Source organism: Pezoporus flaviventris, unplaced genomic scaffold (assembly GCF_033815535.1).
Source record: "Pezoporus flaviventris isolate CSIRO_AGI_PZ_B2104156 unplaced genomic scaffold, CSIRO_AGI_Pfla_v1 ptg000001l, whole genome shotgun sequence".
Lineage (NCBI taxonomy): Eukaryota > Metazoa > Chordata > Aves > Psittaciformes > Psittacidae > Pezoporus > Pezoporus flaviventris.
Window position 1 is genome coordinate 1307863 of NW_026892549.1, and position 23938 is coordinate 1331800.

The following is a 23938-nucleotide window of genomic DNA, read 5'->3' on the forward strand; positions in this document are numbered from 1 at the left end:
TGAAGAGTCCCTCCTCAGCATCCTTGTAGGCCCCCTTCAGATACTGGAAGGCTGCTATGAGGTCTCCTCGCAGCCTTCTCTTCTCCAGGCTGAACAGCTCCAGCTTTCTCAGCCTGTCTTCATATGGGAGGTGCTCCAGTCCCCTGATCACCCTCGTGGCCCTTCTCTGGACTTGTTCCAACAGTTCCATGTCCTTTTTATGTTGAGGACAGCAGAACTGCACACAATACTCCAGGTGAGGTCTCACAAGAGCAGAGTAGAGGGGCAGGATCACCTCTTTCAACCTGCTGATCACGCTCCTTTTGATGCAGCCCAGGATATGGTTGGCTTTCTGGGCTGCAAGCGCACACTGAAGCTGGCTCATGTTCATTTTCTCATCGACCAGCACCCCCAAGTCCTTCTCCACAGGGCTGCTCTGAATCTCATCTTTGCCCAACCTGTAGCTGTGCCTGGAATTGCTCTGACTCAGGTGTAGGACCTTGCACTTGTCATGGTTAAACTTCATAAGGTTGGCATCAGCCCACCTCACAAGCGTGTCAAGGTCCCTCTGGATGGCATTCCTTCCCTCCAGCGTATCAACCGAACCACGCAGCTTGGTGTCATCGGCAAACTTGCTGAGGGTGTGCTCAATCCCACTGTCCATGTCACCAACAGAGATGTTGAACAATACATCTACACAGCTGAACTGGAGCAAAACTGGGGTGCAACTCTATGCACCTACAGGGCACTGGTTATTTTCTACAAAAGTTGATGCAAGCTGCTTATGGAGTATATCCTGTCCAAAAGTTAAATCATCCTGCAATGAATATAACATCTCTGGATCTTGTTATTTACAGAAACTGTTAAAAACACTGCTACTTGTGTGTCAATGCTGAAATGTTTTCTGTGTATGTTACAGGATGATGAATGGTACTAACAGAACTCCTCACAGGAAATACAGGATCTTCCAGCATACGGAAATGAATTAATGCCACTGAAAAAATAGCTCTAAACTCACCTTTTTACTGAAGGAGAAAGAGAAGATAAATCCTTATGTGGGCTTTTTGCCAAACCAATGGGGGAAAGAGGGGAAACCTCAACTTCGGCTGTGTGCTTAATGGGTAAATTTATCTGATTTGAATTATACGAAATAATAGGTTAGTTCTATTCAAGTCTCATCCCAGACCCACCCCCCTTTTCCAGCCCTAGGGGAGGGAGCGTTAAATAATGGTCTTTGTAAACTGATGCCCATGCAGTAAGAGTTTGGAGGAGTGCTCCTTGTACAAGTTAACGCGGGCAGCGAAGAAGAAGCAACCAAATAAAAAGCAGCTGCAGGAGCAAAGTGGACCTTGCTGAAATTAAAAGACATGTCTTTCTTCACGAGAGTTTTGGCCATGAAATGCAAGCAGACGCTTGAATCCGAGGGAACTTCCTTCTACCGTGCGCTTTTTGCCAGTAGGTTTCACCAGCTGCCCAAACTTTCCAGCAGCCAGTCCCTGGAGGTGCAGAATAACTCCCCAGCGGCGGCAGAGAACAAAGGCGAGGCGACGGTGGGGAGCTCGGGGCGCGCAGGGGAAATGCTGGAGCCCGCCCCGCGCCGGCTTGGCAGGGTGAAGAGCCTGCACGAAATGCCCGGACCCAACACCCTCTACAATCTTTACGAGTTCTTCTGGAAGGACGGCTTCGGCCGCATCCATGAAATCCAGGTACAGCTTACTCGGCTTTTTAATGTTTTATTCACCCCGCGATTACTTAAACTTTTCCTCTTCTTTCCTCACAAAACGTTGGTTAGACACCGGGTTAGCAGCACCGCGTAGCAGCACCGCGGCTATTCAGCGCCGCGTTCCCGCTGTTAGCCAGGAGCCGCGATCCAGAGGATCCCCCCATTCAATCTCCCTCTCCCGTAGCACTGGTAGGGTTTAGCGGTTTTGTTTCGGTGAGGAGCCTGTGAGCTCGTTCTGTGTGAGCCGTGTCGGCACGCCGTTCTCGGGACCCACGTCCCCTGTGCGCGGGGCGCCTGAGCTCTCCCTTTTGATCTTTATGCCTATTTTGGACTCTTAGAAGGTGTCTTAAGACTAAAAAGGGGGAAAAAAGTCAACCCATCTTTTTGAACTGGGTGGTTGCACAGACTTGCAGAGGGCTTATTGTGCGGGCAGAGCTGGGAAACATGGGCTTTCCTCGGACGGCAGCACCCGCCCCGAAGGTGAGGCAGTGCCGGGCCGTTTCCACCCGGGACCGCCTCAGGCGTGCTGAGGCGCCGCCGCCCGGGATGCGTGCGGGGGATTCCCGCCGCGTTCCTTCCTTCAGCTCAGTCCTTCTGCTCTGGGAGCAAGAGACCATTTTGTTTCTTCAGCCCTCGCTTCTGCCCCGGCCTCCCCTTACATAAATACACTTCATATATATAGGTCCCCGAAGGGGGCGGCATTTGCGCCTGGCCGCGCCGCTGTCAGCGCTGCCCGGCCCACGGCTGCCTCCCCACTCCCCGCTGCGGGAGGCGGGCGGGCGGTTTGAAACCTCCCCCCGTGTGTGCGCGGAGGGGGGGGGGTGGACGGGGGTGGACTCACGGCGGTGGCTGCCCGCGCGCCCCTTCCCCCGGCAGCCCCATTGGCTCGCGGTGATGGGGAAGGGAGGGCGGGAAGAGGGGCCCGATGGCGGGGTGAGGGGAGGGCGGCGGGCAGCTCCTGTCACCTGGAGCATGGGTCGCTCTGGAGAAGGCCGGGCGGGGTGCGGAGACGGTGAAGTAAATGTGAACGGGGGTGGGGGTTGAGAACTGACCTCGGTGGTTTGGGCACTGCCGCCTCTGTGGTGGTGCACGGGCCACGGCGTGTACTGTCTACCTCAGCCGCAGCCGGCGAAGGGAGAAGCACGGCTATCCGTGCCTGGGGCAGCAGGAGCTGCTGACCAGTATCCTTCCTCCGTACAGCATTTGCTGGATGCTGGGATGGGTAACTGTCTCACTGCAAGGCTGACTATAACAAAAGATAATTTTTTGGTTGCTTGGCCGAACACGTGGGTTTCATTCCTAAACAGTCACAGTGCATCTCCTGGGGCCCTTTCCCCATGTAATCCAAGCAATTCTGAAGTGAGCGCGTGTGTTTGAGAGAGGAAAGCAGTGTTTCTCATCCTTTTGCAGTTGTGGATCCATAAAGCTTTCCACTGGCAGTACAGATCTCTTCGGAATACCTCAAACGTGGCATTTGTTATTTTGCTTTTCTTAGCGACCTTTCTCAGGTTGCGGGAACCCCAAGAGGTACACTGCCTGAAAAATCACTGAAATAAAAAAGAGTGGGAAGTAAAAACAGAAAAGGGAAACCAAAGGGAACAGGACAGGACTTTAAATGCTTTGAGGATCAAAACTCAAAAGTTAGGATTTACAAAGGACCTAAAAACACCAGAAAGAGGCAGGGAAAAAAAAAAAAAGGTTGCTTGGTTCTGCCTGTCTGTTGCATTTACTATTTAGATGTATAAAAACAAGCGTTAAGCTCCTCAGTGCATGCTGTGTTTGATGAAAGCTAAACAAGATTGCCAGTGATGAATTGCTCAACTTAATTGCTTACTAATCCAGGGACATGCAGATGAAAATTCATGATAGTTAAAGCTTTCTGTTAGTTTATGTTTCTTTTTCTCTCTACCTCAGTGGTGGTATCCAGAATTTAAGAGGGACTCATCAGCCATAACTGAAAAACAAGCATACCAAGCTCCCCCAACTACTCTTGCATTCAATTTCTTTCACTGTCAGAACAGTGAAAATAATTCAAACTAGTAAAAGTAAGACAAACTACATAGTATATGCTTTTCACTACCACTAGCTCGTATGAGTATTTTCTTCTTTCATGAATATTATTCATAGAAAGGAAGTCAGGAGGAAGGGTAAGGAGGAGTTTGATACTGATTTTTATTGTTTTGAATCTCAAAACTCACTTTACAAGTCATGAGTGCACTGTTTGCATACATGCTGGATGCAAATAGGCATTATCCGGATTAATAACAGTCTGTTAAACTTAACAATACAGTGAACATCAGGAATGAATTAATCTGAACCCTTCTGGTAACCTGCACAGCTACTTAAATGATGTCCTTTGGTGTGCACAAATATTTGTATGCTATATGCAGAACGGGTGGAGAAGCTGAGCCCTTTTTCACAAAGGAGGTTCTGTTCTCAGTAACATGATTCCAGTTACTCCTGGCCAGAGCAGTAATGCCTACAGCAATTATGACAAAGGGAAAGTATTTTTAATTTGATGGGGTTATATCCCTTTGTATCATCAGTGCTATGCAAGTATAAAGAAAGGTGAGGGGGGAAGGTTTGGATGCTGGCAGTTTGAATTTATGATGTGCAAAAATGCCTGGGGTGAGAGTGGTATGTGAGACATTAAAGTGTAATATTTTTAAGTTTTGGAACAAGGGGAAGAAAGCCTATGTTGTGATAGAAAATATGAAAAATTCCTGTCGTTTTTTTTAAACATGAAATTGATGCACTGAATATCATTCTGTTTTAAAAGCAAGAGATGCCCAAATATCTTGTCCTTGCCTTTTTCTGTTTTAAAATTAGTATTGCATTTATTTGATTGTATGGCTTCACCCTTGATACGTTTTCTGTTAAAGTTCATCCTCACATGTAAACCTCACTGTTAGTGGAAAAACCAAGCTACTCTCTAAATAGCAAAATTTGTTGAACCTGGTTTTTTGTGTCTGGTGACCCGTATTCCCCTCATTCTACTGCCTCTTCCTTGCAGCACTCATCTCCCAACTCGTTGTTTCCTCTAAAGACATGCTCTCATTTGTCCTCAGGTTCAGTTTCAGTTTCTCTGAAGATACTTTGGGTTTTGGATGTGCTTGTTCACCTATTGGCATACTTGTCTGCATGTGGTGTTTGGTTAGCAGCCAATCAAGCAGAAATGATAACAGTTGAGTTCCTATTGTAGCATTTCCCTTATCAGGGTGACTAATATGTGTGTCTCATTTGAATCCAGGTGCTGATTTTTGAAAATGGTAAGAATATAGTTGTAGGAGACCTTTAACTCTCTGTTAAATTTAACTGAAATTGGCCATTGTGCTCCAAAAGTAGTAAAGAGGAGACTGGCAGAGACCACAATTGCACAACTCTTGCTTTATTTGGAAAATGGGGAGAAAATATATATATAATGCTTATACACATTTTATATAAACACTTGGTACCATATGCTGAAGAGTGATTAATGTATCTTAAACTTATTGTTGGCAATTAAAAAATTCATCTCTGTAACCAAGACTGATTAAAAAAATATTTCTTGTAAGTTAATCAAGGGTCAACAGTAAACTTTCACTAGTGATTTATACACCATTTATTTACATTTATTTACAATCTGATGCAACATTTGATTTATAATCAGTGTTACTCTGCAAGGTAATGTGTCAAAGTTAAGCTTTGGTTGGTTTACCTTGTTTTGCTACTTTAAGCTGAACTAAAGGTGTTAAAATTTAAAGCTTTCTTAAATTCAAATTCCTGAGAATAGCTCTTTAGCAACTCCTTTTAAGTTTTGGGGGTTTTGCCTATTTATGTACCTCTACTCCAAGTGAACTCCTGGGAGTTGGGTGTTTCATTTCATTACCCATATCAGAATGAAATTTATTTGAAATGGTAAGATTTAACGGTACAGTTATAGTACAAATTTTACTGGAAAACTTTTTTTTTTTTAATACATAATGTTTTCTAAGCCTTAATTGCCTGTTTCTTGCCTCCAGCTTGAATTATGCAACTTGTAGATCAGCCACTAAATAAACCTCACTGTTGGAATAAGACCTTAACTTCTTCTTCCTTTTGCAGAATTAACATATGTCTTTCTAAGAAAATTGCTGATGACAGTGTTCCAAAATGCAGTTCTTCACTAGGCTGCTGTGCTGTCATAGTCCTTAGTTAGGTGTGAGAAACTTGTAAGTAGTTATTTGTAAAGAACAAATTGGTACACTAAGTATTTACAAAGGATGTTAAAAGTAAATTATTACATTTTTGTATTCTACTGTTCGTTTCACCTATTTGCCTCCACATTTTTCATTTTCTCAGACATTCTTTCTAACCTGTTTGATCTGAAGGGACATGTTTTTAGGTGCCCCAAGTCCTTTCATCTTCTTGGTATTTGGTTTCACTCACACTTGGTGCCTTACAGCTTTGGGTCTTTTCAGTCAGAGGTGTGACCTCTCTGTTCTCCTTGTGAATATTCCACATTAATGCTTAGATGCTTTCTGCTGACATTCCAAACCATGCATTGACTGAAAGCCTGGTGATCAAGTTCTAGAAGTCATAGATTGATTCACTGTATGACAAATTGTCAGTTTCCTTTTGTGATATTTTTCCTTAGTAATACTTTACTTCTGTTTCTCTGTTGGTGATATTGTAGCAAAAACACACTCAGGAGTATGGAAAGATCTTCAAGTCTCACTTTGGTCCCCAGTTTGTTGTATCCATTGCAGATCGAGATATGGTTGCTCAAGTCCTCCGAGCAGAAGGTAGAGCACCACAAAGAGCTAACATGGAATCCTGGCAGGAGTACAGAGACTTGCGAGGGAGAGCCACTGGACTTATTTCTGCGTAAGTGTTGCTACTCCTTCATTTTCTTTGTTTTCTTGTTAAAGTTTAGTGATTTTCTGAAGGACTCTACAGGTCATCTGGGAATTCAGGCTTTTCTGTGTGGGAAGAGGGTAAGAATTGATAGTGAATTGTCTGTTCTGCTGTAAATTTTGAAAGGGATGGTAATGATGGGTAGTTTGTGGAGTAAGCTACCTTGCACAAAAGCATTCTTGAGGAATGCGTATCAACTAGAGCTGTCTGAGCTGACTCACTTGTAGCAGTACTGCAGAACAGGGCTTATTAACTTTGGAACAGCACTGTGCAAATGCGGTTTTACTGCTTCTAGACTGTTGCATCCAGTTGTCAGTGTGCTCTGTGGACTTGTTGGCTCAGGTTGGTTTAACTTTATTGTTCTTTGAACTACCCCCTCAGTAAATCAATGCAGAGGAGTCACTGCATGGTAAATTCACATCCCCATGCAGATATTTTTGAACATGGCTGATTCTAGAACTTTTCTGTCTGTAAAGCTTACATAAATTGGCAGTGCATGTGGGTGTGGTTAGTTGCCACTGCAAACTACTCCTCATCCCCACTTATTTAGGAAGTTTGTTTAGAGGGAAACTAATTTCCAGAGCCATGTACAGTCTGTTTCTTTACTTGTAGGAAAAGTCATTACGTGTTGCACTGCAGACTCAAATCTTCAGTGCAGTTCAGAGTCAAACTAATAGTTCTTTATGTTTTGTTAGATGAGATCTTAAATCAAGAGAGTCAGAAAATGTCTGCTAAAGAGATTATTTTGCTGGTCAGTAAGTACCTTGCAGCAGCATTGCTCCAGGTGAAGGAAAAAAAAAAGGAGGGGGGGAATACGTGGCAATTTAAAATAAATGCATAAAAGGCAAGTGCCTGTCTTAATAAGGAATGGAAAGGTATCACTGGAAGCACTGTTCCCAAATACTGTGCTTATACAAAGCATGCAGAGGCTGAAATTCAGGTTTTTAGTCTTCAGCACAAAGATTTTGATACATAGCTCAGCTAAAGGAGAATCTAGCTGTAAATTGTTTCCTTATAGCTGGGTCTGCTATCCTATTACTTTGTAGGTTTAGAATTAGGGTACCTGAAAGTGATGTATCAGAATGGTACTAGATCAGATCCTTCATTTACCAAATCTGAATGTGTTACCTGTCTTTGATAATTAAACACCAGTTCTAGGTAGAAACAATTTTTTGGTTTGTTTGAAACATTTTAAATATTTTAATAATTCAAATGTTTAAGTAATTTTAGTAAGCAAATTTTGCTAATTTCTTGTGTTAGCTGCTACTAAAATACTGATACAGAGGCACTTGTCAAAGTCAAAATACTGTCACTGAAACCAGAGACTGACTTGCACCTGTACATACATGTAGCAACACTGAAATTTAATGAGGATATACAATAAATACATCATAAAACTATAGCAGCATAATACCAAGTACACGTGATAATAATTTTCACCACTTGCTTTCATTTGACATGAAAAATCGTAAATGGTTTCATTGAGAAGCTCTTATGCAGCTGATGATTGTTAAGGAAAATTGTGTATAGATATTATTAATAATCTCTTCTAGGGAGGGGGAACAATGGCTAAAAATGAGAAGTGTACTGAGGCAGAAAATTCTGAAACCCAAAGATGTGGCTGTTTACTCTAAGGGAGTCAATGAGGTAATCACAGACTTAATTAAGAGAATCCACACCCTCAGAAGTCAGGAGGACGATGGGCAAACAGTGACCGACGTTAACAACCTTTTCTTCAAGTATTCAATGGAAGGTAAGCCCAGTCTGTATAACATTTTTTTAGGCATTTTTGGCAAATGACTAGTGCCCCTTTGTGATTAATCTGAAAAGGGAAGCTTGATATTCTGCTTTCAGATGTCTTCCTACTTAGTACAGCAGTTATCAGTAGAATTCCTTTGTAGACTCCGAAGAGATGATACCTTGTAGAAAGGGTTAATTCATGTGGAAATGCTGGCATATAGGTAAAATGTGCAATCAAGGTCCTGAGCAGTTTCGGTACTCTGTATTTCTGTATTAATTTTGCAAGAATAAGGGTGCTAACTTTCTAATTGTGAGACTTTGAAGACATGTTATTTTAACAACATACTAGCCAAATTCCAGGTGGAGAATCACTGTGTGATGGATCTAAATTCTTTTTATAGCTTAATGTGGGAAAAGATACTGCTTTCGAATGTTACACATGCCAAGTGTAGGGTTGTTATGCTTGCTTTAAAGTCATCTGCCACTAGCTACCATTAGTGAGGGAATGCTAAATGGAACTCCAGCCTGAGCTATTATGGCATTTCCTGTGTTCTTACAGAAATCTTAATGGTTATTCTCTTTCATGCATTCCTTTAACTGACTGCATAGAACCTGATCTCGTTACACGTAGCGCCTTTTAAAAACATAGGTACTGTGCTGACGGGCAGCTGAATCATTTGGGCTTTGTAAGAACTTCCAAATTGCTCATCTATGAAGATGGTGTATCAAATTGGTGTCTGCCTTTGGTAAACTAAACTGAGTCTGTTCTGCATTAATAATCTCTAAAAATGGCATTAAACTAAGATTTACCAACATTATGGAATTTTAAACTCTTGAGCTTACAGATTCACTTTAACTGATGGGTTGAATTTGCATTCATTCCTTTGCATTCCTTTAGCTTTTCATTTATAACTTGTGCCTGGCACACACATATTTCCTATATGAATTGTGGTTTTAATTAACTTACGCTGTCAAATGTTCAGGGAACCAATGTGTAAGATTTTTTTGAAAGGACTGTGTAAAGAGCAGAAGAATGCATAAGAGCTAGCAGTTGCTGAAAGAGGCACAAGAGAAATAAAAGGCACAGAAAAATAATCTTCCCAGGGAGAAAAATTAGAGAAAGAAGAGTGGGTTGAAAATAGCCAGATTTTAAAATTATTTTTGTCTCTAAAGAAGAAATACAAAGCAAAGAACAGGGAAAATGGAAATTTTCTTAAAATAGCTACATGTATATACACTTGAGAATTTATGGAGAGTTTGATGGAGGGGAAGAGCAAAGTAAACCATCATTATCTATTGTACTCTGTTTAGCTGGGACTTTTTACTGTTCTAAATTTCATTTTATTTGCTCTCAACTGCAGTAATAATAACTAAATATTTTTGGAAGGTAGTTCAATTATGTTAGCATTTTAATTCCTTAAACTACTAAAATGTATCTATGCATGTGTATAGCAAATTCTTTGATTTCATGTGTACAGGTGTGGCAACTATTCTGTATGAATGCCGGTTGGGCTGCCTGGAAAACCACGTCCCGCCGCAGACGGTTGAATATATTGAGGCTCTGGAGTTGATGTTTAGTATGTTTAAGACCACTATGTATGCAGGTGCTATTCCCAAATGGCTTCGTCCACTTATTCCAAAACCCTGGAGGGAGTTCTGCAGATCCTGGGATGGACTCTTCAAATTTAGTAAGATTTAGTAGTAGAAAAGTTTGGCTGTATTTCTGCAGGTTTTGTGTGTTTGGACAGGACTTGCTGCATTTCTTTTCTAAAATTCTAGGAATACATCGTGGCAAAAGTCAGTTTCACATTAAACACAGACTGGCCAGAGGAACCACTTAAAAACCATACTCTATTGAAAAGAAAATTTACTGGTACACTTTAAATATTCCCTATTTTATACTGCTGTTTCTTTGCTTGTCTTCATCTGTTCCATCACCCAGGCCTTACTCCAGGTTTGAGTTCTTTGCCAAGACTTTATCTTAAGCCACTCAGATTTTAATGAAGGTAGTTTTGTTGACTTCAGCAAGTTTTCAGTCAGCTACTCTGACAAATAATCACTACTAAAATTAACTAGAAAGATAAAAAAATTAGACTTTAGCAGTTAATTACACTCTTTGTGAAGATTATATGTCTACTGTACAAGCATATAAGTTGGCATAGAAGTATACCGCTATACTACAGTATTTTTTTTGGTAAATAAAGCATTCCAGGCTACTTTATGAATCAGCTTTCATGTAAGAAGAAGAACTTGTCTTTGCAATATTTTTTTTTCTTTTTAATATTTTGGACCCTCTTTCTCTAATGTTAGAAAGCTGCATGTATTTTTAATCTTATTTTATTAGCACTATTTGTCTAGTTAGGTCTGTGTACACCTTCCTGAGGTCAGATTCTTTAGTTTCTTAACCTTTAGTACACCTAGTATGCTTATTTTTTAATATGTATTGCTCTGTACATGTAGTAGGCATTAGAGATTTAAGTGTGTTTTCTGTGAACTGTGTACATTTTTACACTGCCACTTCTACATTATTTCCCACAATAACGTACTCTTGTTCCCTCTTACGGGTTAAAAATAACAGGAGACTTCAGCTTTGTCCTAACAGTGGCTGAAAAACTGTTCTTGAGGAATTTGTTCCATTTGAAACTTGTGATGCTGTTTCTTTGTTGAATCCCTTTCTGAGAAAGGAATCAAATGGTGAAAATCACTATGTGATATGTGTGTATTTGTGTAGGCTTCACAAAGGAACATATTAATTCTAGTTTCTTATTTTGTAAGTTCATTCTGTGAGGCATTAAGTTTCTGAGGGTTTTCCCTGTTTTTAAAGCCCTTGTTTCACTGAAGATGCTATTTGTAATCATTGAAGTATAAATGGGATTGTGGGTGAACTTGTTCAAAGTGTCATTCACTGATGTTTTTCAGTTTTTGTTACTACTTAATGCTCCTCATCTTCAGTGTAGTTCTGTGGCTTTGACCTTCTGGTTGCAGCTAACATCTTGTAGCAGCTTCTGTGTGCCGAGTTACAGCATGCTCTGCAGAGTTCACCACTTCTAGCAGGGTCATCAGAAAACAAGCCAGGTGGGCAGAAAGACTTGACCTTCAGCTTCCTTCATTCCCTGTCAGAAACTATAGTCTCCTGTGTCCTTTCTTTGCACTCAGCATTCTCATGCTGTGAGCTACTTAGGTTCCTGTCAGCTCAGTCTTTCCTTATAAGTACCCAGTGACCTCCACCACTACTCTGTTATCTTTTCCTTGAGAAAACAGATTCATTTATTTTATTTTTATAGGTAGTGTAGCATAAGGGAGAAATGTCATTACTGTCTGAAACCAGCAGAAAAATAAAAACGGAAGCTTAATTATTATTTTTTTTTTAATACCAAAGGTCAGATCCATGTTGACAACAAATTGAAGGCTATTCAGTCTCAGCTGGATCGAGGAGAAGAAGTGAATGGTGGGCTACTTACATACCTCCTAGTGAGTAAGGAACTTACTTTGGAAGAGATCTATGCCAATATGACTGAAATGCTTCTGGCAGGAGTGGACACAGTAAGCTTGTTACCATTTTTCTTGTGCACAGTTGTTTTCAAATCCGTACCATTTGCAGCAGTCTTCAGGGGGGTTATGTTATTTATAAGGACATAAATTCTGACACATTTAAGTCATGACATTTTTAAAGTGGTAGAAAATACATCACTTTGTAATCTCTCTGCTGGAATGAAACTGGTGTTCTGTTCTAGCTAGGAACCCATCACTTTGGGTTCTGCAGTTTCTTAAACAGATAAAATAACATTTGTTTTTACACTGGCCTTAAATTTCATACATTTTCTTGTACTAGTTTGAATACTGGGTTGGTATTTGTGCTTCTTTAGGTAGACCACAATAAAAAAGGCTGCTGAGAGTTAGTGTGAAAAAAATTGATCAGTAAACTCGTAGGTAAAATTTGGTGAAGGATTTTCTTGTGTGGCTAATAAATCAACTGAGGCACATATTATGGATTGGCTCCTGGGTTCTATTGAGGTTTATTAGGAGGTGGGTGTTACACAAGCACTAATGTGGATAAGGCATAAGTTTACCCATGCTTGTGTTGGCAACATACAGTCAGTCTGAGGCAAAGAGCTGTGGTAACGGGGCTCAGTACTAATGAGGCTAGCGTATGGAATATGTTAACACCTAGTGAAGCATTTTATGTGGCCATCTTTCCTCATTCTTCTGATTTGTCATCTAGAGTATTTGAAGAAATATTAAAGTCATGTATGTATGTTCCCTTCCTCTCATTCCTGTCATCAGTGTAGCTTGGTATTGACTGCAGCATGACAATCAGAAGAATGAGAAAGGATAAAAATGAGTTATTCTGTTGTATACACAAAGTATACAGAGTTATTCAGAATATCAGTGAATATTGTAAATGATTGTAACTGAACAAATTTTTAAAGTATACGAATTTGATAAAGTGCTATGTAGGACTGTTTAATAGTCTTACAGTAGAAAAGTTTAAAACTAGTTAAAAAGTAAAGTAGCCTTAAAGTAAAAACCCTCTCTGGATAACTGAAATCAGATTTTTTTTTGATTTAAGAAAATTTATTAAAAAAAAAAAAAAGTAGTACTTTTGAATTCCAACATAAGGAGCATATGTAAAACTTATTTATGTGCTGAAGATTGTTTCATTGGTTAAATATCCCAAAGGGCTTATGAGTTTGGAGAGCTTTTTGATGTTTGGTTCTCAAGTAAAGCACAGTTATTCATCCCATTCATTTTCTAATATTTCATACATTAATCTTCCATTCTTAGTGTGTGACAGAGTTTTCATTAAACTAAGAGGAAAAGGTTCAAGTTCATGCCAACAACTTTCCCTTTCATTTGACTCAGCTTTCTCAGCCAGCAGAATTTTTTTTTTTTTGTGAGAGAATGGTACTTCTGATTTCCTCATTTTCAAATGCAAGACTGAAACTGAGGGAATCTTTTCCCCTACCGCTGTCACTTCAGTTCTCATTTTATCATGGAAACTGAAAGAGGTTTATAAAAGCTTTCAACAAAATTGTAAGGCAGGTTTTAGCTACAGAGCCTTTTGGCTGTCCCTGGAACAGTGCTAATTTTTAAGAGGTTATGAAGGAGCTGGGAACCTGGGAAGAAACAGTGTTTTTATCAGAGTTCTGTATACAGCTGGCACAATTGCCAGCTCCTCTGAGGTCTGAGAGGAATAAAACAGGGTTGCATTTTAGCAAGGGACACTCAATATTGCAAGAAGAAAAAAAGAAAGGTTCTGAGAATGATACTTCTAGCATTTGTTTGAAGACAAGACATGATGAATTTGGATTCTAAATTTTTCTTAGATATAAGCCCAAAATAGGGCATTTCAGGAAGTTGGTGTTTTTATCCATACATTGTTTATAGCCTGATGCTTTGTTGTACCAATGAGTGAGAAGCTGAAAATAAAGCTGTTTCACTTTCTACATAGGAAACTTTTTGTCTCTCTTCATTATACAAGTTGAAAAAATACACTTAAAAATATTTCAAAAAAAATGTGGTAGAAGTTACAGTTTTTCTGTCTGAAATGCTGCAAAAGCATGGAGCAGATCCTCCTGGAAACTGTGATAAGGCACATGGAAAATGAGGAGGTGACAGCCAGCATGGCTTTGCAAATAGTGTCTGACAAATTTGGTGGCCTTTTATGATGGGGTTACAGCATTGGTGGATAAGGGAAGAGCAACTGACATCATCTGTCTGGACTTGTGCAGAGCATTTAAAACTGTCCTGCACAGCATCCTTGTTTTTAAATTGGAGAGGCATGGATTTGATGGATGGACCACTCAATGGATAAGGAATTGGCTTGATGGCTGCACTCAAAAGAGTTATGGTCAGCAGCTTGATGTCCAAGTGGAGACCAGTGTTGAGTGGTGTTTCTCAGGGGTCGGTTCAACATCTTTGTCAGCAATATCAACATTGGGTTTGAGTGTGCCCTCAGCAAGTTTGCTGATGACACTAAGCTGTGTGGTGCTGTCAACTCAGTGAAGGGAAGGGGTGCCATCCAGAGAGATCTTGAGAGGCTTGAGAGGTGGGCTGGTGCAAACCTCCTAAAGTTCAACAAGGCCAAATACAAGGTCCTGCCACCTGGGTTGGGGCAATCCCAAACACAAATACAGGCTGGGCGGAGACTGGATTATAAACAGCCCTGAGATGCTGGTTGATTAGAAGCTCAACATAATCTGGCAAAGAGCACTTGCAGCCCAGAAAGCCAGTTGTATCCTGGGATGCATCAAAGGAGCATGACCAGCAGGCCAAGGGAGGTGATTCTGCACCTCTGCTTCACTCTCATGAGATCCTAACTGGAGTACTGCATCCAGTTCTGGGCCCCCAACATAAGAAGGATATGGATCTGTTGGAGCAAGTCCAGAGGAAGGCTACAAAGATGAGGGCTGAGACACCTCTCTTATGAAGATAGGCTGAGAGAATTGGGCTTCTTCAGCCTGGAGAAGAGTAGGCTCCAGGGAGACCTTACAGCAGCCTTTCAGTACTTAAAGGGGGCCTACAGGAAAGCTGGAGAGGGGCTTTTCCCAGCATCATGTAGTAATAGGACATGGGGAACTGACTTTAAACTGAAGGAGGGTAGATTTACATTAGATATTAGGAAGAAATTCTTCACTGTGAGAGTGGTGAGGCACTGGAACAGGTTGCCCAGAGAATTTATGGATGCCCCATCCCTGGCAGTGTTCAAAGCCAGGGTGGAGGGGTCTTCGAGCAACCTGGTCTAGTGGAAGGTGTCCCTACCCATTGCAGGGGGGTTGGAACTGGATGATCCTTAAGGCCCCTTCCAACCCAAACCACTCTATGGTTTTATGAAGTTACTAAGAACAGTATAGGTAAGGAACAGAATGATTGCATTGTCACTTTGCCATAACTACTCAGGAACACTGAAAATACATTTTCATGGTAAATTTTCTGTCTTCAGTGATAGTTGTGAGGGAAACAGCATCAAGTAAGGCTATTTGCTTGACCTTAATGTCTGGGTGCAAGTGGCAGTAGAAGCAAAGTGTCCAGAGTCTGTCTAGTATTTGAATGGGATAGCCTGAGAAATCCATGTAGCTTAAACAGAGGGGACTCGTGGTTAAAATAATGGTAAATATTGTATCACTGTACTTATTTCCATGTTAGTACAGATGGAGTGCATGATCTCAGAATGTGTCCTAAACCACAAGTGTGCATTGAAGTGCCACCTTTCCAGCTGAGGTGAAAGAGGATTAGATGATGGGCTCCTTTAAATTATCTTGTGCTCAGAGTTGAACTGTCTTCTGCCTTGTGTCCCATTTCTTCCTTTGTAAAAATATTTTAAACTTATTTTTCACACAGTACCTCTCTTCTGGAGCCTTGCTAATTATTCGCATCATTAGTTAGGAGGGGAGTGTATTTTAACATCTTTGGGGCCACTTTGAATATATAAGCTCTTCTTCAAGCTTCCTTAAGAAAGCTGTCAATAGGATGCTGAATTTCAGTCAAATGAGAATTTTTGTGAGGTAGAAAGTGCTAGTTGTGATATAGCACTGCTTACCAAAGGATAAGGTATAATCTTAGTGATAATATCAAATCTGTTGTGTGGAGGCTAATAGGAGACCACCATATGCTTAAAAGGGTTTGGTAATATTCTGAGTAGTATTCTCTTGATTCCTGTGTATTGTCTTGCTTCCTGTGAAACAATTTTGTTGGAAAGAAAGGTGAAACACATATTGAAAACTAACAGTTAACTTAATCCATTTTTGTTTAGAGTGTTCATGTAGTTTTGATTGCATTTGTTTTTTCTGTTGCTTTTTATATATCACTAGAAAAATATCAGCATGGATTGTTTTGGTATGTGGGCGATTTTTGGCTGGAAAAAAGATGAAGGAGTGCTGGTGATATCTGACAACATCTCATTGAGTCCAGATATGAATCATTGCCAGTCTGTTTTATAACCGTAAATTTATGAAACACATAGTTGAAAACTGGTTGTTTTTCTTGGCTTGAAGTTATTCTTAAACTAGTCTTTTTGAACTTGATGATGGTGGTTATGTGCTTTCTTCCTTAGACTTCTTTTACTTTGTCCTGGGCAACATACATGTTGGCGAAGCACCCCAAGGTTCAACAATGTGTTTATGAGGAAATAGTCCATAAAGTGGGGAAAGACCAAGTTCCTGTTGCTCATGATATCCCAAAATTGCCTTTGATTAGAGCTGTGCTGAAAGAAACCTTGAGGTAAGTAGGTAGCCGACAACTATAACCATTAATTAAAAAAATTAATTCCATGTAGCTGTAGTGGATTTTGAGTCCATTTGTAGTTGGTTTCTGTTACTTGCTGTTTGCTGCTTCTGCTTTTATTTATTGTATAAGTATTGTGTCCAAGGATGCCTAAGCAATGAAATATGTTCAGTTGTATAATGTTTAATGCTTTTAGTGTGACAGAAGTAGTATGACATATGTAAGACATGTCTGTTAAGGTAAGTAATTGAAAGCTAGGTTTTTGCCTTTTAAAGTATTAGTCTCTGATGGACTGCAACAACCTCCTGCCCCACACTGGTACTTTGCGGTGCCACTACAGTGATTTTAAGCTTCTTGATTTAAATTGAAGGCTTGTGACTTACTTTTTTAATGTTTATACCAAACGTTCATAGTGAGGTTAGGGCAGTAAGAGGACCTTAGGGAAGGCATCAATAAGGCTTTTTCACCTCCCAGTAGTGCTAAAACATCTCCAGCTTGACAAGTTGATTGCATTTTTTGTACATGTGTAAAGAAAATAAATATACAGGCCAAACAGCTCAACCTCCAGTTATTAGTAATAAATTTTCTCAGGTATTAATCACATTCTCAGAGATGATTCAAGGCTTTTGAATCTCCAAGGTGTTCTGTACTTTTGAAAAACCTTTTTGCTGTGAATGTATATTGCATTCATAATGCATATTTGCAAATGCACATTGGAATCTAAACTTTTAAAGTTGTATTTAGATATTATTTCTCATAAATATTTATCTCTAGGTTATATCCAGTATTGCCAGGAAATGGAAGAGTGACCCAAAAAGACTTGATAGTTGGAGGATACTTGATACCTAAAGGGGTAGGTTCTATTGCAGTCCTCTCCAGAGAACACAGTTTATTTTTTGTGTATGAAATGTGATTTTACAATATATATCCACTTAATTGATTTCAAATGATTTCACCAAGTTAGAGCATTAAGAGGAAAATATTTTAATAATAACCATTTATATGGCAAAACCGGATTTTATAATTGACTTTGTTGATGCTGTTTTTTTTAGGTTTGTCCTCATGACTTGTTTTTAATATTCCTAAGGGTGTAGTCTATTAACTTCTCTGTGCGATGTTACAATTTCATTTAAAAAGCATTAATTTCATTATTCTTGCAGTTTTCTAATTCTTTGCCTTTTAATTCCCCTTGCAGAAAGAGTTTAATTTCCTTTTAAAATTATGAATCTTTTCCTTATACTATTGTCACAGTTTAAATCCAGCAAAGATTGCACAGAGATCATGGTAGAACGGTATGGCTCTATTTTAAGTGGCAGCATTCCTGTTAGAGCAATGTAGCTTTAAATCAGTTAGGATTCTTAATTCTTAATACAGTTATTTAAATATTATTCCACACAGATCCTTCTAAACACACCCCCCCCCCCCCCCCCCCAATTAATTTGGAAACATCATCACATCAGTTATTGCTGTTCTTTTTCCTGAGGTGGTGTGGTGTTTTTTCCTTCTCATCATCTATTTTTTTTTTACTTTTCCATTGTCTTGTATCTTTTCTCTTCCTCTCATACTGAGACAATTCCCAGTACTTGTGACTTTTGTTCCCATCTCGTTCCCTACTGCATCTTCTCTAATGTATCCAGCAACATTTTAAACAATTTGAAGCTTATTTCATTCAACCAGGTGAGAATGTGATCTGATATTCCAGGTATCTGTTTTTTCTTCTAGAATTACTCAAAAATACTTAATATTTATCACCTCATATTGCAGGAATGGCATTAATTACAAATAATTTTGTATTTTGTTATATATATTGGAGTTAGCTAAGTATAAATATGATTTATTTCCTCAGACGCAGCTGGCACTCTGTCATTATGCTACTTCATACAGTGAAGAAAATTTCACAATGGCAGATGAGTTCCGACCTGAGCGCTGGCTGAGGAAAGATAACTTTGACAGAGTAGACAACTTTGGTTCCATCCCCTTTGGTTATGGCATTCGAAGTTGCATAGGAAAAAGAATTGCAGAGTTGGAAATTCATCTTGCATTGATTCAGGTTAGAACTATGTGACAGCATTACAAGAAGAAAAATATATTGGTATGATTCTTTTCTATGTATACCATTTCTGGATATCTTACAGTGCTCAAAAACTTTGTTTTTGGGTATTGTTTAATATACTTATCCTGCAAAGGATGCTTGAAATGTGACATGCTAGTTAAACTACATTGCAGAATTATAAATCCTTATAGTACATATAAAGGTAAGATTTTTAAGGAAATATATAGATTCAGTATAGAAAGTTTTTGTAAGCAAATTTGAAGTCTTTCTTAATGTATACTACAATTATCATCTGCTCAGTTTCAGTATTTTAGTTATGAAGAATTTACATGAAGTAGTTTTTATATCCTGTAATGACCACAGCGTAATGACAAATAGTAGAATTTTCTATGTTCTGTGGTCTTCTGTCCTTTCTTGTTCTTTCTTCTAACCTTATTATTGCTTTGGATATACATAATTTATAGTTATATAAGTAGTTAGTATTTACATATATATATAGTTTTCCATTGCTTCATATCATAAAGAAAGCTTCGCAACAGCTGCTGCATTTTTTGTCATTTAGAAGACACCATTTAATGCAAATACTGAGCTCAGGTTGTGCAAAAATTTGGAAACTATTTATAGTTACTTATCTATAGAAATATTTAGACCATTGTATGTATTCAAAGCAAAGCTTGATTGAATTTACCTTAGAATTTCCTTAAGTAAACTCCTAGGGCAATCTCTGAACAATTAAGTGTCTGTCTTTTGGAACTCACAGTGAGATAGCTCTCAGGGGGCTGGATAAAACAAACATACTTGCTTCTTTTTCAAAAGGAGTATCAAGGAAGTAATAGTGAGCCTGCTTTTGTTTCCTGGAAAGAAGCTGGAATAAAATAGCACAGAACGTATTTACAAGCATCGAGGTACTTCAGGAAGTATTTTCCATGTCTTATACATTGTTCTCATAATTAAATTAATAAAATTTGTTCCAGATGGAAGTACCTATAAAATGCATGCACAACTAATTAGAAAAAAGAAATAGCTGGAGGCAGCAGCTGTTCCACTGGGAAAGCATTTTATTAAAATTCTGTAAGACTGTCCTGCTTTTGATTTAGGTTGGTATTTTCATTAACAGTGGAAATGATGGATTAGAGAATGCTTTTAGTGTTTGCATAGGATACCAAGCTGACATAAATGAAGTTAAAATCAAAGGAGGTGAATACAGAATTATGAAAAAATGGAGAAATGTTCCAGAATCAACACAAAATTGTTCACTAAGAAAAGTTGCAAGTTACTGCCTGTAGAAGAAATCAGTTGCATTAACTACAAGTTGCTGACTGGGTAATTAGTACCACAGAAACAGACTTGAGGGAAATAGTAAAAAATCTGTCAGCGATAATTATGCTAATTCTGACGAAGCAGTGTAATTCTTGGGTATATTAACAGTATTAGCAAGCATGTTGTATATCAGAAAGAGGAGTTAAATTACTCAGTCTTAACAGTCTGACAAATCCTTGGCTAGATAATGATACACAACAAATTGTGTGCTGCATTTTAAGGACAGCATAGTCAAACGGGGGGAAGACTGAGAGAATAAGAAAGATGAGGGGCTTGAAAAAGAGAAGAATGGGATGAAAATTTCATCAAAGACATAACACTAAAAGATAGTTATATATATGAAAATAACACATTGCTCATCATGCTTACTAGAAGGATAAGAGAAGATTGCTTAGTGTACAGGACAAAGTGAGAGTTGGGAAAAGTTGAGGATGTTATGGTATCTCCTTCTTGAAGGTTTAAAAATAGATAGCAGTTATTCTATGCTCAGCCTCAGGATGAGTGAGAAAGATCTCTTGAAGTTTCTTTTAGCCCATTATTTCTCTGATTTGCAATTGATTCTCAGTTTTGTTAAGTGTATGGAAATAGAATTTTAATGTATGGAGAGCCTGGATGATTGAATTATAGTGGTTCTGTTCAGGAGAGGCTCTAGTATTTGACTTCCTGAACTATGATTGTTTTATTTGGTGCCCTGGACAGTTGCTGCTCACGAGGTTTGAAGAGATCTCAGTTTCTTTGATAGCTCAGACTGTTTAATCTGGTTTTGTGGAAATTCTTCAGAAAGGACTGGCTCAGTCCTTCCTCAGTCAAAGGAGGAAGATTTTTAACCGTAATCTTCACTTTCTAACAACCATTTTTTTCTGTGTGGGAATCATAGCACTTAAGACTCCACAGAATTGGCAACAGAAATATTGTTTATGACAGTCTGTTACGTTCTCTTCTCCAAAGTCTAATCTTCGTAATTCTGCAGCTTTTGTAATATTTGTCCTGTTTATTTTCACAGTTGCTTCAGAATTTTGAGATCAAAATTTCTCCCAAAACTGAACCAGTTCATGCCAAAACTCATGGACTTTTGACTCCTGGAAACTCCATCAATGTGAGATTTTCTGACAGAAAGTGAGACTCCAGTGTTTTGGAAATACTTGTATGATTTTTATGGGAACAGACTTGCATCTTATGGATGTTTAATTATACTTGTTCTATGGTTTGTATTGGCAAAATGGTCAAGGATTATGTTCTGCCTTAGTACTAGCAGTACATAAGAGAAATTACCTCTTCTGTAATAATTACACATATGAAAACATAGTGAAAAAATTACTTCTTGCACTGGGTATCTGCCCTTACCTGGAAAGATTCCTAGTAACAGCAACATATGCATTGAGAAAAAACCCAACCAAAATTCAGTCCTATCATTCAGTGCTTTTGTTACACTGCTTTGTCATGAAAGTCAGTTACTCGGTGAGTCTATTTGCGAGCATGCGTTTTAGTATATAATTTGTGAAAATTAGTTGAGCTTGTGTTTCCTTGTTTCTTGTCCTCCCATGTTTTTTAAAGGTTTCCACCTAACATTGAAATTCTGAGATCATTTCTCTCTTGTCTGTAGAAACATTTACCTCGTGTGTATTAAAAAGTTAATACAGTAATATGAAAAGTAAAGACAGAAAAAATAAAATTCATGTCAGTTTCTGGTTAGGCTCAAAATACAGAACCATTGAAAATTTATCCAAACATAATCCCCATGAATGTTTCTATATAATTAAGAAAAAAAAATCTTTAAAATAAAAGCTTAAGTGTCACATTGTAGAGTTATGAATCCAGACATTATTCTCATCACCAAAGCATATGCTAAGTGGATCAGCACAAGCCACTTTCACCATTCTAGTTAATATTGTTCCAAAACTAAATGTAAATAATTAAGTTGTTGCTACATTTTAATAATTCAGTTAAAATTCTTCAACAGTAAGAACTGGAAACTTCCCATTGTGCCATGCTGAACCCATAGGCAGGTGCACAGTTCCCTTCAGTAGGATGAAAATGTGACTACTAAAGTATTTGGAGATTTTTTCTTCTTACTATCTGCTGTCTTAATGTCTTCTTTACGAAGAGTAAATACCTGAAAGGTTTTGTTGTTGGTTTGTTTTTTTTTATTTTGTTTTTCCTGTGACAACTAACAGAAAAGTCTCTCTTGCATGATACTTCAGTCTTTAGATAACTTTAGTGTCACTGCACTAACCTAACTTCATCATTTCTGGGAGAAACCTGATACCTTAGGACCATGTTATGCCTTGAACATCATTCAAACCTACATAACCTAATAAATTAACTGTAATTATGTATAGTTAACTCTTTACGCATCAGGCTCTGACTGCTGTTCGTGAGGTAGTTTACATACTGATACCCATAAACTTCTCAACCATATGAAGAGTTAAAAAAAGTTATGCAACTCAGTTTTTAACATGGCCACATTTTTCTTTGCTCATCTAGCTCGAAGAAGTCAAAGACAGGTTACAAGTTAAATAACACATGGTATTTTTAATGGTGTACATGAAATTCAACTTAGATAACTACTACAGTCCCATCATTGTAGTATTTTGGTTACTTTTTGTTGTGCCTTTTCAAGGTCTTGACAAAACAAAAACAAAAAAAATTTGTATGGATCTCATATATAAAATAATACCACTAAACAAAATTGATCTGATCTGTGAGAAGGTAACTGCTTACATGATGACTTTAAAATGTTAATCCTATATTGAGTAAATACATGTCCTGTAAGAAAAACAGGAGATCTGTGAACAGTTTTTTCCTTTAACAAGCTTCCCTTTTGATGCTGTTTTCCAGGTCTTCACTTTATTCCTTTTGTTTTTCTCTCCTGCTGTTATTTCCAATTGTCTCCATCTTAAATAGAATGGAGTTGTATTTGCCAGAGCCAGCTGACATCCCAAAGGAGACATGTTGCAAAGGTCTGTTTAAAAGTCTGCAAATTGACTATTTGACTCCATAACTCCGCCTGGTTTTGTTGACTGGGGGACCAAGGAGCCCAGGCCTTGAATCCAAATTTGGATTCTGTATGGTGACCTCTTCTGCATTGTCAGCATCGTTAGAAACACCACCCATTGCTATGTTGTGGTACATTTGCTACTTGGTATCAGTCCCTTATTAATGACTGTAGGAGAGGGAAGAGGTATTCTAAAATGCTCTTTAAAGCATTTGAGTCTTTTAATGAAAACAGAAAGCTTGTGATTTTTTTTAATAGAGTATCTACCCATGTAAGTTGTCTTTTATACATAATAAAATATTTATACGGAATTTACAAGTCCTGGTTCTTATTTCAATTGCTATTTATAATTGCATTTTTCTTTAGCATTTTGAAGTTTTTGACTTGTTGGATAGAAATGGAAGATTCGCTGATACATGAGAAATGCTAGTTCAGCTAGAAAAGACCGCGATTCACACAAGAATTTAACATGTGTGGTGACCTGGCTGATAGAGAGGTAATACTATATTAGAAGTATTGTCAGTCTGGAGGAAAGTTAGTGGCAGAATTACCCAAGAAATACCCTAGGGCTGACTCTAATGTAATGTTTTGATTAGTGATAATTAATACATAGAAGACTACTAATGATATAAAGAGTGAAGGCATGAAGTACAACCCAAAACACACCAAAACCAACAGAACCCAGAATATAATAGAGATGGGATGGCATTTAACAACAAAAGACATGTATGTAGGGAATAAAAATCATTTATTTGAGGAGCTCACCAGCTGAAAATGAAATGTGTAGAGAAAGACCTAAGTTAATCACAGATGACTGGAAACTGCAAGTGTTAGAGTAATGAAAAACAAAGCCTAGAATGTACGAGATAAAGTATCTTTGCTAGAGATGAGGAAAGAGTAGCTGAGCCTGCATCTTAAGTGCTATGTACAGTGTTACATGTTCAAGAAAGGTGGAGTTTGGTTTGAACAGGTAACGCAACTACTAAGATTATCAAGTTAATAAAGTTGCTGTGAGTAGAGAAAGCACTGA

General features: G+C 38.6%; 1 protein-coding gene across 6 annotated transcripts; it reads left to right on the plus strand.

Annotated features, from left to right (window-relative positions):
• Positions 1-205: 205 nt before the first annotated feature.
• On the plus strand, positions 206-23219 carry LOC133272860 (cytochrome P450 27C1). Of its 6 annotated transcripts, none has more exons than XM_061460597.1 (10): positions 206-1685; positions 6357-6547; positions 8131-8330; positions 9796-10005; positions 11697-11860; positions 16371-16537; positions 17315-17393; positions 18387-18590; positions 20917-21040; positions 22825-23219. In XM_061460597.1, exons 1-9 carry the CDS (start codon positions 1347-1349, stop codon positions 21031-21033), a joined length of 1671 nt encoding a protein of 556 aa, XP_061316581.1. In that variant the 5' UTR covers positions 206-1346; the 3' UTR covers positions 21034-21040; positions 22825-23219. The 6 variants fall into 6 exon arrangements, with proteins under 6 accessions (XP_061316581.1, XP_061316494.1, XP_061316671.1 ...); XM_061460510.1 differs by having other exon boundaries at positions 207-1685; positions 20917-21029; positions 22752-23219; XM_061460943.1 differs by having other exon boundaries at positions 1573-1685; positions 6430-6547; positions 20917-21029; positions 22752-23219.
• Positions 23220-23938: the final 719 nt, after the last annotated feature.

What these genes read in the sequence shown, in the direction of transcription:
- LOC133272860 (XM_061460510.1), top strand. Translation starts at nt 1,347, where the DNA reads ATGTCTTTCTTCACGAGAGTTTTGGCCATGAAATGCAAGCAGACGCTT. An exon ending in GCCACTGGACTTATTTCTGC is followed by an intron (nt 6,548 to 8,130) that starts GTAAGTGTTGCT and finishes AATCTCTTCTAG; the next exon opens with GGAGGGGGAACAATGGCTAA. An exon ending in GGATGGACTCTTCAAATTTA is followed by an intron (nt 10,006 to 11,696) that starts GTAAGATTTAGT and finishes TTAATACCAAAG; the next exon opens with GTCAGATCCATGTTGACAAC.